This window comes from Quercus robur, chromosome 2 (assembly GCF_932294415.1).
Source record: "Quercus robur chromosome 2, dhQueRobu3.1, whole genome shotgun sequence".
Lineage (NCBI taxonomy): Eukaryota > Viridiplantae > Streptophyta > Magnoliopsida > Fagales > Fagaceae > Quercus > Quercus robur.
The window spans coordinates 92473852-92486052 of record NC_065535.1 but is presented as its reverse complement, the minus strand read 5'-3'; the positions used below and the strand labels follow the sequence as shown (position 1 = coordinate 92486052).

Sequence of the window (12201 nt, the reverse complement as noted above, 5' to 3'; positions counted from 1 at the left end):
TTATTTTCTCTAAAAAAAGAAAAAGAAAAAGAAAAAAAGAAAGCTTTGGTTTTAGAGCCTTGTTTTCAAATCAAAACGATATGCTCTTTAACATTGTTCAAATCAACCTCTGTTAACGAGAAAAATTCTAGCATAGTTGAAGACTTTCTATGATGAGCTGGTGAAAATTATTGGTGACAAATAGATGAATATAAGCTTAAACTAGTTATTAAAGTTTATTTTATTATCCACTCCTTTCCAGGGATAAACTAATAAACATAATTAGGGCCGTTTAGTAACGTTGTTTGTATTTTTTGAAAATACGTGTAGATAAAAAAGTGTGTAAAAATACGTGTAATGTTGTTTAAAAACTGAAAACACGTTGTTAAATTACTATGCGAGGCCTTAAGGCCAGTTTGGTACATGTGTTTAAAAACTAAAAATTGTTATTTAAAAATATATATGGAAATATGTATGAGTAAAAAAATGTGTGAAAATACGTGTTATATTGTTTAAAAACGGAAAATTGTTATTTGAAAACACAAACCAAACACCCCTTAATTTCCTGTTTTTGTTTTTTTGACTCACACTGTATTCTTTTGACCTATTCAGGCTGTTATTGTTGCTGATTTGTTTTAGATCCATCCCTTTCACCTTTTGACTTCTTCTTTTTTTGGCACTTTAATTTTTGTGTTTCTCTGGTCACTAAAACTGAATATAAAAGCAACACAAACAATTTATAGTCAACTTTCTCATTAACAATATATAAAATAACAGCAAAAACACAAAATAATGACTATCTGTCGCTGAGCTTGTTTAAGAGAGCACTATTTGAAACTATTTAAATCTTGCTATTGGGGTCATATTCATAACATAGTCTATCTCACCACTTACCCTTTTTCCCCTTAATAATAATAATAATAATAGAAGCTATGGTGCTAAATTAATTGCTTATTACAGTGCAAAATTTAGACACTTATTTTAAGTGTTTTTATTTATTTCAACTATATACTTTTAGGGTTTTCTATTTAAATTCAACTATGTGGCGAAATTGACAAATTGAAGCACATAGTTGAATTTAATTATTTTTTGCTAAACAGTTGAATTTAATTATTATCATTGGAAAAAGAAACACCTTTTGAATCTGCATTGATGTATTATCTTTCTTGAAAGACAATTCAATTCAATTCAATTCAATTCAATTTGTATGATTTATTATCTAATAAAACACCCACAATTGTATAAACCCTTTAAGTGTTATGTTTTATATACAATTCCTTAACTATTGTGTCTTAGCCCTTAGTCTCTCAAATTAAATTCAACCACACAATTACAGTGGAAAAGTTTAGTATAAACAGTATATCTATCTTTTTGGGGTTCAAGTGATAGATTAGTGTTAATGTTATCTTTTATGGTGTCTCAATATATATGGTTCAAACCTCACCTCTTCCTCCCTTACTATAATTTATAGGCGAAAAACACATTTTGGTCCCTACATTTTGACCCGATTCCCGTTTTGGTCCCTAAGTTTTTTTTTTACCGCTTTTAGTCCCTCTCCAGAAAAACGGTTCCATTTTAGTCCCTGCCGTTACATCAGAAACGGATATTGCTGACGTGGCAAACGGCAAAGCCAAAAAATAATAAACTAATGCCCACGTGGCCTAAATTAATAATAAAAAATATTTTTTAATGCCACGTCAGCATCTAAATTAAAAAAAAAATAAAAACTCTCATAAAAAAAAAATCCTTAAATAAAAAAATTAATTTATTAATTCTAACTAAATAAAAAAAATTAAAAACTCTCATAAAAAAAAAAAAAAAACTCTCATCAAAAACAAATTTAAAACTAAACCCAGCAAGAACAACCCAGCAAGAACAAACTAAACCCAGCATAGAATAATTCGACCTTTTTCATTTGTTTTGTTTCACACCCACGTTGAGTCTAGGCATATTCACAAAATATTGAGCACTCAAGAGTTGTTTTAAGAATTTTTATTTTCTCGGAAATTCCAAATCTGAGATTCAATCATATAATTCGTTAATCTCTTTATTTATTTTTTTTTCCCAAAGCTTTCTTAGCAAGCAAACGATGAACAAATAAATATAAATAGAAATTCTGGTAACAGAATTATTTTCATTTTTAGGACAAAAAATCAAAACGCAAAACATTTCCCGAACAAGGAAAAATCATACGAAAGACAGCGAAAACGTTGGACCAACAAAGAAGTAGATCTGATAATAAAAAAAGACACATCGGAGAGAGGAGAGAGAATCTGACCGTCGCCATCCTTGTCGAACAAACTGAAGGCCTCCTTGAACTCAAAGATCTGGTCGTCGGTGAGTTGGTCTGCCATTGCTATTCTCTTGTTCGTGTGTGATTAATCCTTAGGATTGCAGAAAAAAAAATTTAAAATTCGCTTGTTTCTCTTTTTTCTTTCTAAAAAAATTGCATAAACCCCAGAAACTTTGATTCATTGTAAGGATACTTTTCCACTTTTTTATATATTTGTTTAGTTTTATTGTTCATAGGTATTGAATTCGATGTTTTTCTTTGTTTTCTGACTATATTTGTGGGTTTCTTTTTTGCGTTCTCTTTGGATCCGATTCTTGTTGCTCTTTGGCTTTGTGGTGGCTTTTGGTTATTGGGTTTTCTGGGTTTTGTTCAAATTTTGGTTTTAATGTGTTTAAAGTATCTGTTTGGGATTATAGTTCAGTTTTCTGTTGCAAACTCTAGGTTGAAATAAATCCATGTTGAATATGTGTCTGTGAAAATTATGTTCTTGCACGAGCAGAACAAAGAGAGAGGGGGACAGTTATGAAGATGTTCTTGCACGACCTTTTTCATTTCTATGCTGGGTTTAGTTTGTTCTTGCTGGGTTGTTCTTGCTGGGTTTAGTTTTAAATTTGTTTTTGATGAGAGTTTTTTTTTTTTTTTATGAGAGTTTTTAATTTTTTTTATTTAGTTAGAATTAATAAATTAATTTTTTTATTTAAGGATTTTTTTTTATGAGAGTTTTTATTTTTTTTTAATTTAGATGCTGACGTGGCATTAAAAAATATTTTTTATTATTAATTTAGGCCACGTGGGCATTAGTTTATTATTTTTTGACTTTGCCGTTTGCCACGTCAGCAATATCCGTTTCTGATGTAACGGCAGGGACTAAAATGGAACCATTTTTCTGGAGAGGGACTAAAAGCGGTAAAAAAAAAACTTAGGGACCAAAACGGGAATCGGGTCAAAATGTAGGGACCAAAATGTGTTTTTCGCCTAATTTATATTTTTCGAGAGTTGGGGCCATAATTAGGGTTTGAATTAGTCCAAGGTTCAATTGGGGATAAGGTCATAGGCTTATCGGTGGTTCTTTGGAAGATAAATTTTTTTTTTCCCTTATGTGACTTATTTTTGGTCTTCGGCAGATTTTCTAACCAACCGACCGTAAATTGTGTTGACATTGAGATCAGTTTCAATGCATGACCTTGTTTGTTATGTGCACCCATTTACCTTGTTTTCAACAAGTCTCTCTCTACTCTCAAGATATATATAGTGACCCCACAAATTACAAAACCCAATGATTGAATTCTACAATCTCATTCTCTCTCCCTTATATGCGTGTATTTGTTTCTAAAAAATAAGGGTTGATCCCTCGCCCCATGTACGCGTGTTGTGGGCTACGTGCACGGGTGGGCTGTGGGCTTAAGTCGCACGTGTATCCCTCATCTGACTTATGCAAACACAATTTTTTTTTTTTAAAAGGGAAACACAAAATTCTATTTAACCAAAGAATATAAAATAAAATTACCTTAGCAAACTTAGTTTTTGGTGTGTTGTGTAGTTCTGCGTTGAACCGAGGCAGTAGTACAGGGCCGTACAACACCTTATCCTTGTGGGGTCCAAAAATAAAAAAAAACATTGGCATAGAGTAGTGTCCCCAGAGGCCAGAGCCCTGGTACGTTGCACGGTCAAGCAATTGCCATTCTCTACGTACGTAACACATTGCTTCTTTTTCCTGCCAGCTCAAATTCAATACCCAATTTAGCACCCATTGATATTGGTATTGGTATTATCATCATCCACTCTTCTATTCCATTTTCTCAATCTCTTTCTACATGCTTATAATATTTGCATTATCATCAACTTGTGTCATTGTTCTTGGCTATGTATATGTATATGATATATGTCACTTTCATGATTTGTGGAAGGAAAAAGTTGTTTACTTGAATGGGAAATGCAAGCTTTCAAACGGGTAGATAATGTTTTGATGATATATGAATGGTTCTAGTTGCTTTGTGTGCAATTTCTATCAATGCTTTAATAGTAACTTTTGTTTTCCATCTGCTTGCATTAATGTTAGTGTCACATCCTCTCACTACATGTATTTCTTATGTTTCTCTTTGGTATGCTTTTAATCTCTCTCTCTCTCTCTCTCTTTCTGGGTTGCATTGTCCCATTGATGATTTTCAGTCCTTTGTTTGGCAATTTCAAATGCTGCTTTATAAAGTTTGCATCTTTTTTTATACATTGATCCATTGAAGAAAAAAACAGGGATTAGATTGAACCCAGATAGAGATGGTATAATCTGTTCTTCACGAGTTGATTAACTTGCCACAACAACTTGATGCTAGAAATTGCTAAGCTTTATTTTATGTTATTTGTTAATGTTGTGACCTGCAACTTAATTGCATTGAAACTCTTGTTTGCAATTAGATTGTTAAATGCATTATAAGGAATCTCATTTTCATTTCAACCTTGTACAAATATGCGTTCTTTATAGGCTATGATATTGAGTCACCATTCTAATAGACTAAAATTTGAAGTCCCAATTGAGTCTTTAACATCTCAGACAAAGTTTGTCACAAATTTAATTACTCAAGCCATCTGCTGCTAGTTATTTAGGAGGATGCATCTCATTCTTTATTTACACTATTAACTTTGTATGATAATTGATACATCAAGCTTTCCTCTTTTTTTGCCCAATCTTCTCTAATTAGCCTACATAATGCTATAGTCATTTTCATCTTTAAATTGTGAAATCAGTATCCCAAGTTTCAATATAGCTCCTTTTTGGAATTTGATCAGCAAAACTTTTTTAAAACTAATACTAGAATTGTTAGGATCTAAAATTTGATTCTATCAGGTCACCTCAAATGTCATGCCCAAATTCATAATCATTTTGATTGAAGTTTTAAATGACAGTCATCGGCTCAATTTATAATATACATGGTTTTCCTTGGATTTTTATGTGCTCAGTTACCTTTATTTTCCAGAAGACAAGTTCTTTCTCAGCAGTGTACTGCTCTATTTCTTCACATGTTAAGGATTTACAAAGTCATCATTGTCTAAAATTGGTCACAGGCCATTGGTTTGCCTGTTAGGTTGTGTGTTAGTAATTTAGATTAGAGTACTGCTAGTGTGTGTAGCATTGACAAATGAAACAAATGAGAGTACTTTATTGACTATTTCACCCATGGCATCTTGTTAAAAGCTGATAAAGGAATTTTCAATTAGTAGTCTTGGTAGGTTGTTAATCTTTAACAATAATCTATCATGTACATACGAATTAGAATCACATCTCTTGAACCATATGGTATTTCATATTTCTAATATCACAAACTTAGTACATTGCCTTTGCTTGGTTGAACTAGTGACTGCAACAGTCATGTACTTTTTTCTTTAAATATTCAACTATTTGCAGAATTTTGTATTTGAAACAATTATACACAAACAGGAATTCATACAACGACAAGTTCCAGAGAAGGCAAGTGGAAATCCTTTGATGGCTGATAATGCCGACCCATTTCCCAAGCTCTCAAGTGTATATAAAAGCACTCATCCTCAGGTTAATCAATTGAATCATCATATAGCAAACATCAATCTAAATTCAAAAGCTAGTGACTGCAATGTTACCCCACGGGAGTCATATAACAGAGCTGGAAGTAGTGTTGCAAGACCCTGGTTTCCTCAGAATTCTATGCAGACACGAAATGCTGATCTTAAGAATTCCAATGACAGAGTAAATGCATGGATCCAACAGTCTAAGGGTCCTTGGCAAAATAATTACATTGGCCAACAACCTGTAGTATCTCCACCCCTACAGCAAGGATCATTTTGGTCTGCTGGAGCTGATCACACTCAATCTAGTGACTCAAAAAATGGCCTGTTGAATGATGAAATCATCTCAAACTCCTACTGTGTTGATGATGAGAAGAATGATAATGATCACTCTGAGATTGTTTGTGATAGTGATGATGATCTCTCAAATTATGACTCTGATTTAGATTCAAGTGAAGTGAGCTATGAGACACTCAAGAAGAGCAAGTGGTTTGTGACATTCTTTGAGTCTATGGATAAACTGCCTATTGAGGAGATCAATTTACCCTCAAGGCAGTGGCACTGCCCAGCATGCAAAGGGGCTCCTGGTGCCATTGATTGGTATCGAGGCCTGCAGCCCTTAATGCATCATGCCAGAAACAAACAGGCAAGAAGAGTAAAGCTCCACAGGAAGTTTGTCGAAATCTTGGATCAGGAGTTGCAAAGGAAGGGAACTTCATTGACACTATCTGGTGAAGCATATGGTAAATGGGAAGGCCTAGATGCAAAGGTTAATGATCATGAAATAGTATGGCCCCCAATGGTTGTCATAATGAACACAAGATATCAGCAGGATGACAACAATAAGGTGTTGTCATATTCTACTCTATGCTTATGATATGAATGCTTAAACTATTTTTTCTTTCTTTAATTTTCCTATCACTGATGTGCATTGCAGCCATAATATGCTTCTTCTTTTTTTTTTTTGGGGGGGGGGGGGTGTTAGGTGGCTGGAAAAGGAGCAGGGTTGATTTCTTGAATTTAATATTCAATCAATATTTTTAATATTTTTCCTTTTATGAATTTGAATTTTTAGTGGAACGGAATGGGAAATCAAGAGCTTCTTGATTACTTTAGCTCGTACTCTGCATTGAAGGCTCGACACTCATATGGTCCAAAAGGGCACCGAGGCATCAGTGTGCTAATCTTTGAGAGCTCGGCATCAGGGTATTTAGAGGCTGCACGTTTGCATAAACATTTCAAAGAGCAAGGAAGAGATAGGGATGCGTGGGGTCGTTGTAAGACCCCTTTTTGTCTGGGTGGGAAGCGTCAACTTTATGGTTACATGGTTGTGAAAGATGACTTGGATATCTTCAACCAACATGCCCATGGTTCTCTCTCTATCTCTCTTTTGGTCCAATTTCATGGTGCATAATGTAATGATGTTGACATAGGAGTCAGACTGCTGTTTATTATACTATATCAAAAATTTCTGGTATGTATGTCCTAGGTTGGGAGTCTAAAAATTGTCTTATTAAGCAGGAATTTGCTTAACAAATATGACAATTTGTAGGAAGTTACATGCAAATGGAAGCGTTAGTTTCACATTCAATTTTTTCCTAGGACACCCAAAAAAGAAAAGTGGAAAAGAGGGAGGGGGGGGGGGGGGAGCATATTTTTATTTTAAAGTATGTTCAAACACATTTTCTTGCTCCAAAAACAAGTGACCTTTTTTCTTCACTAGTCTTTCTTATTTATTCCTAAAATTAACTGTATCTTAAATTATTCTTGGAGGATATATAGACTCATAAGCATGCTGTATTTAAAAAGCTGTGCAATTGCTTAGGTAGGTCCAACTTGAAATTTGAGATGAGATCATACCAAGAGATGGTTGAGAGCAAGATAAAGGATATAAATGATGATAAACAGCAGATTACCTGGTTTAAAGAAAGGGTTGCTAAAGAGAAGAAGCATTCACAAACTCTGGCAGCTACTCTATCTCAAGTCAGTGAGAAGTTGCGTAGAGCAACAGAAGAAAATCGTATTGTCAGAGAGCGAATTAAAATACAGCGTGAGGAGAACAAAGAGGAGGTAATGTTTTGGATTAGGGAGTTTATTATTTCTAGAAGTATTTTGGTGTGTGGGAAAGAAGATGTTATGTTGATTCAATTTAATCAACACATTTTACTGCTTAACACTGCTGTGATGAACTTTTCTGGTAATGGACATTCAAGGTGGCCACTTTTGCTGGTGCTTCTGCTTGAATTAATAAAATCTTATGGAGACAAAGAATCTTTAAAACCTCAGATGCTTATAATACATTTTTAAATCCTATAAAGGTATTGAATCCTATAAAACCACGGATCAACCTCTTCATATCTCATGTATTCTCACGCATATGATATATTTCTTTATGACTTGGACACTCTTGTGGGTTCCTTATGTCTTCTCTCAAAGGCACTTTGTTGAAGTTAGATTACTTTCACATTATTCTTTGCCCTTTTTTCGCCTAGGGGATGTCATAATTTAATTTATGGTACCCACCATCTTGCTACTGTATCTAAATGCAATTTATAAATTATTACCTCTACTTTCTTATATAAACTTGTGAATCTACAAGATACATATCTCTGAGGAAAGCCAGAGTGCATAGATCATTTTCCAGGGGCAGCATTGCTTCTACAGAAACATGTTTAGCAGTCCATCAACTGTTTGTTCTCCTTCTAAAACATGGGCATCCATCTAATTTGAATCACTTTTCCTATCTGTTTTCCTAATTATTGATTATCCTATATTCCTATATATGTTTACTTTGGCTTACTCACTTGTTCTAGAATTTTTACATCTCCCTTTATTCTTATCCCAAATAATTATAGAAGAGCACATAGTTTGTGTTATATTGAATTGTTAATGAATCTTCATATTTCTTAATTTCTGCCTCTTGTTTGAATGTCCATGCATCATGGTAGAAAAATATTATTGAATGAGTTAGCATAGTATGTATGTTTTTTGGGGGTGGACTTCATGACCCTTGTAACAGAATGATTAGAGACAGAGTACCGGTTTGGATAGGGTGTGTTAACAGTAGAATGGACACCTTGAGGAAGTGGGAGGGAAGATGAAGTGAGGCAATTAGCATTTGAGTATAAAAGTCATCTAAGATTTCCAATAAATTGCCTTTGCCAGGTTCATCTGGACCTAATGTTTTGAGTGGGTGAAAACCTGGGTTTGGTTGTTCTTTGTATGATGGTCTCTATGCAGGTGTGTTTAGGCAATATTTTTTGTAAGGTAAGGTAATGGAGGATCAAAGTGATAATTTTTTTTTTTTTTTTTTTTTTGAGAATACTAAATATTTTTAAGACACACACACATAGGGAGAGGGGAGAAGGTCTTCATGTTAGATTTGAATGAGCCATGTGACCACTAATAAATTTCATAACTTTTTAATTAGTCATGTGACTCAAAGTAGGCAGATTTAGAAGAATTAGATTAATTGAATTGATGGTTGTGATCTCATCTTTATAAGGGTTACTATCATGGTGAGGAGTAATGCAAACAGAAAATATAGGCCCCAATCCATTGCTGGATGATGGAGGCCCACTGCCAGTTGGGCTTGATTGATTTAATGAACTTCTTTAATTTAGGAATTTAATTTTTTTATTTGTTTTTATGTAATTTTTTCAGAGTTATTACCTTTCTTACTTGGTTCAGATTTTGTTTCCTTCCCTTATTTGGTTAAAAAGTTAGTTCCTTCTTTGATGTAATTTGGATCCCTATTGTTATGAACTTTGTAATTTAGTGGCATTTCTTGCTCTCCTTTATAAGGAGAACTATGGTTCAAATCCGCACTCCTCCATTGTTGTAACGATCGAATTATCAATAAAATTTAAATAAAAAAAAACTTTTGACTTCTATTTAAAGGCCCCAAAGTTTAGTATTGTGATTATATGCTTGATCAATACAATTTGTGTTGGAATTTTTTTTGATGACTCGTTATTGATTCCAAGCAAGTGTTGATTCCTAGATTTTGATTCCTTTTTCTTGCCAGGTCTGATTCCAAGTAACTCTAGTTGTTGATTCCTATGTTTATTTTTTCCCTATTACATTTGTTTCCCACAATTATTTTTGCTATTTTATGTTGCATCAACTTTTGTGTTAGAGCATTCATTGTTCTTCATTAAAGAGTATATTTGGTTGTCCATTTGATTTTTCCCTCACTGATGTTGAATATGTATTGTGTTCTTTTCTAGATGGATGCCCAAGAACAATTTTTTAAGGATCAAATCAAAGCTATTCAACAAGCTATAGATGCAAAGGAAGATAGTTTTGAGCAATTACAACAGCAGGAGCGAGAGAAAGTGAAGATGACAAATTCATCTAAGATAGAGGATCTAAGAATTAGGTAACAATGTCTTACCTAGACCTAACCCCCCCCCCCCCCCTTCGCGCTTCTCCCCAAAAAAAAAAGTCTGACCTTCTCTACAGCTAACTGGTATCCTAAAAGATAATTGAAGTTTTGATCTGTTAAGTACCTTAGGTTTCCTTAAGCCTTACATTACCAAAAGGTTCCAATTCGTCACCCAGGCCAAAGAGCCAATAACCTTGTAGCTCAATGACATTGCCTGATACTTATTTACAAAAACTTGACTAACTTGGTAAGTGAGACTTAGTTGTTGACAATTAAGTCATATGGATTTTTAATATTTGGAAATGTTTTTTTGCCAATAGGCAGCAGGAAATTGCTAGATTCATACAGTTCCAGGACAAAGAGATGGAACAATTTGTAGATGAGAGGGATAAGCTGGATAGAGATCATGAATACATGAAGCGAAAGCTAAGGCAGAGGTACTGGAAGGAAGAGGTTGAGCTGGAGAAGAAGTATGAAACTGAAATAACCCAGCTAATGGAGAAGTATGCCCCCTCATCATCATTAGGAACAAACAGCCAATAGCTTCCATTCATTGGAGTGTGGTGAACTCAGAATCAGAAAGCAATGGGAGTATGTGGGTCTATAGCTTTTCTTTTGGTTTTTGGCTCAATTGTAGTTTTTTGGGGAATGTTATACCAAAAAAGAATGAGCTTGCTAGTTCTTTACTATTATTTTTGCCTTGTATTTTCCTTCTTTTAAGTAAGTTTTGATCTAAAGGTAAGAGGGAGGGGATGATTCAAAGTAGTGAAGTCTGCTTCATGAAGCGTGATTCCCAGTTGATTGTACTACCCTTGGGGTTATTATGATTTATTTCTGCTTTGTTGTGTGGTAATGAATCTAGTGATGACATTTTACCCAAAAAATAAATGTTCTATGCTTTTTCTCATGGTCATGAGCAGATGGTTAATAGTTATGATTTGCACTCTTGTTGGATGAAGTGATAAAAAATTTTCAATTTGAAAGAAATAAAATCAAAAGCTTCTATGGGTAGAAGAATGTATTTTCTGAACTTCTGTGTTTCCTTGTTTTGTTTTTTGAAGGTAAAGGCTTTTGGCTCAGTTTGGATCTTGGATATCTTAAGGGATATGTAATGGAAAATTGCAAGATTACTTAGGAAATTAGGTTCTTGTTTGAGGCAATTTTATTTGCTTTCCTTTCCCTCCAAAGATATTGTTGGGATCTTTTTGTGGCTAGCATATGTGTTGTCCTTTTGTGTTGGAACCTATATTGTTGAGGGAGTTGAGTTCGAAACTCTTGCTGCCAATGGGTCGCCATTGACCTTTGTGTTTCCTCCAACTAATGAAATAACATGATATGTGTTTGAAATGAAATTACAAATGGTATGGAAGAGTTTATTCCTTAGAAATAAGTGATGATAAATATTTTTGAGTTAACATAACAAGAATAACTTCATAACATAAAAGTGAGTTAAAATAATAATGTACCAAACTTATCCTGTAGTTGTTTGGGATTGTTTTTACATTAGAGAACATTGTCATGCAACATCACTAGTTTAATGTTAATTATCTTGGAAAGAGAGAAGGTAAGTAAGGTACATAAAATGTGCAATCTAACCTATCATGGCTTATGTGATTTAAAATATCAAAAGATAAAAAAAGGATAAGTTATGCACACTTAATCGAATGGAGCCTTGATGAATGTGTTTCAAGCTGACATACTGACCAAATGCATGTCTGCCACCTCAAAAACCTACCCCCTTATATTCCAAACCATTTCTCTAGTGTTATGACACATCACTAGTGAAACGTTAATTGCCTTAAAAAGAGAGAAGGTAGGTAAGATGCATTAAATGTTGTGGAATTCAAATGTCATGGCTAATGTAATTGAGAAAATTGAGAAGAAAATGATAAGTTATGCGCACCTACCTTCTTGAAAGAAAAGGGACAAGTCATGCACACTTACTCGAATGGAGCCAATTTCCTTGATGAATGTGTTTCAAGTTGACACACTGACCAAATGCATG

General features: G+C 34.0%; 1 protein-coding gene across 1 annotated transcript; it reads left to right on the top strand.

Moving 5' to 3' along the window:
* The first annotated feature begins 5753 nt into the window (after positions 1 to 5753).
* On the top strand, positions 5754 to 10739 carry LOC126705442 (protein SUPPRESSOR OF GENE SILENCING 3-like). Its single transcript, XM_050404468.1, has 5 exons — positions 5754 to 6656; positions 6885 to 7179; positions 7635 to 7879; positions 10039 to 10190; positions 10517 to 10739. The coding sequence occupies exons 1-5, from the start codon at positions 5754 to 5756 to the stop codon at positions 10737 to 10739; spliced, it is 1818 nt and encodes a 605-aa protein (XP_050260425.1).
* Positions 10740 to 12201: the final 1462 nt, after the last annotated feature.

Excerpts from the sequence above, each read along its gene's own strand:
- LOC126705442 (XM_050404468.1), top strand. The coding sequence starts at position 5,754 with ATGGCTGATAATGCCGACCCATTTCCCAAGCTCTCAAGTGTATATAAA. Across the intron at positions 7,180-7,634 it reads CTTCAACCAACATGCCCATG|GTAGGTCCAACTTGAAATTT; the intron begins GTTCTCTCTCTA and ends GCAATTGCTTAG. Across the intron at positions 10,191-10,516 it reads ATAGAGGATCTAAGAATTAG|GCAGCAGGAAATTGCTAGAT; the intron begins GTAACAATGTCT and ends TTTTGCCAATAG.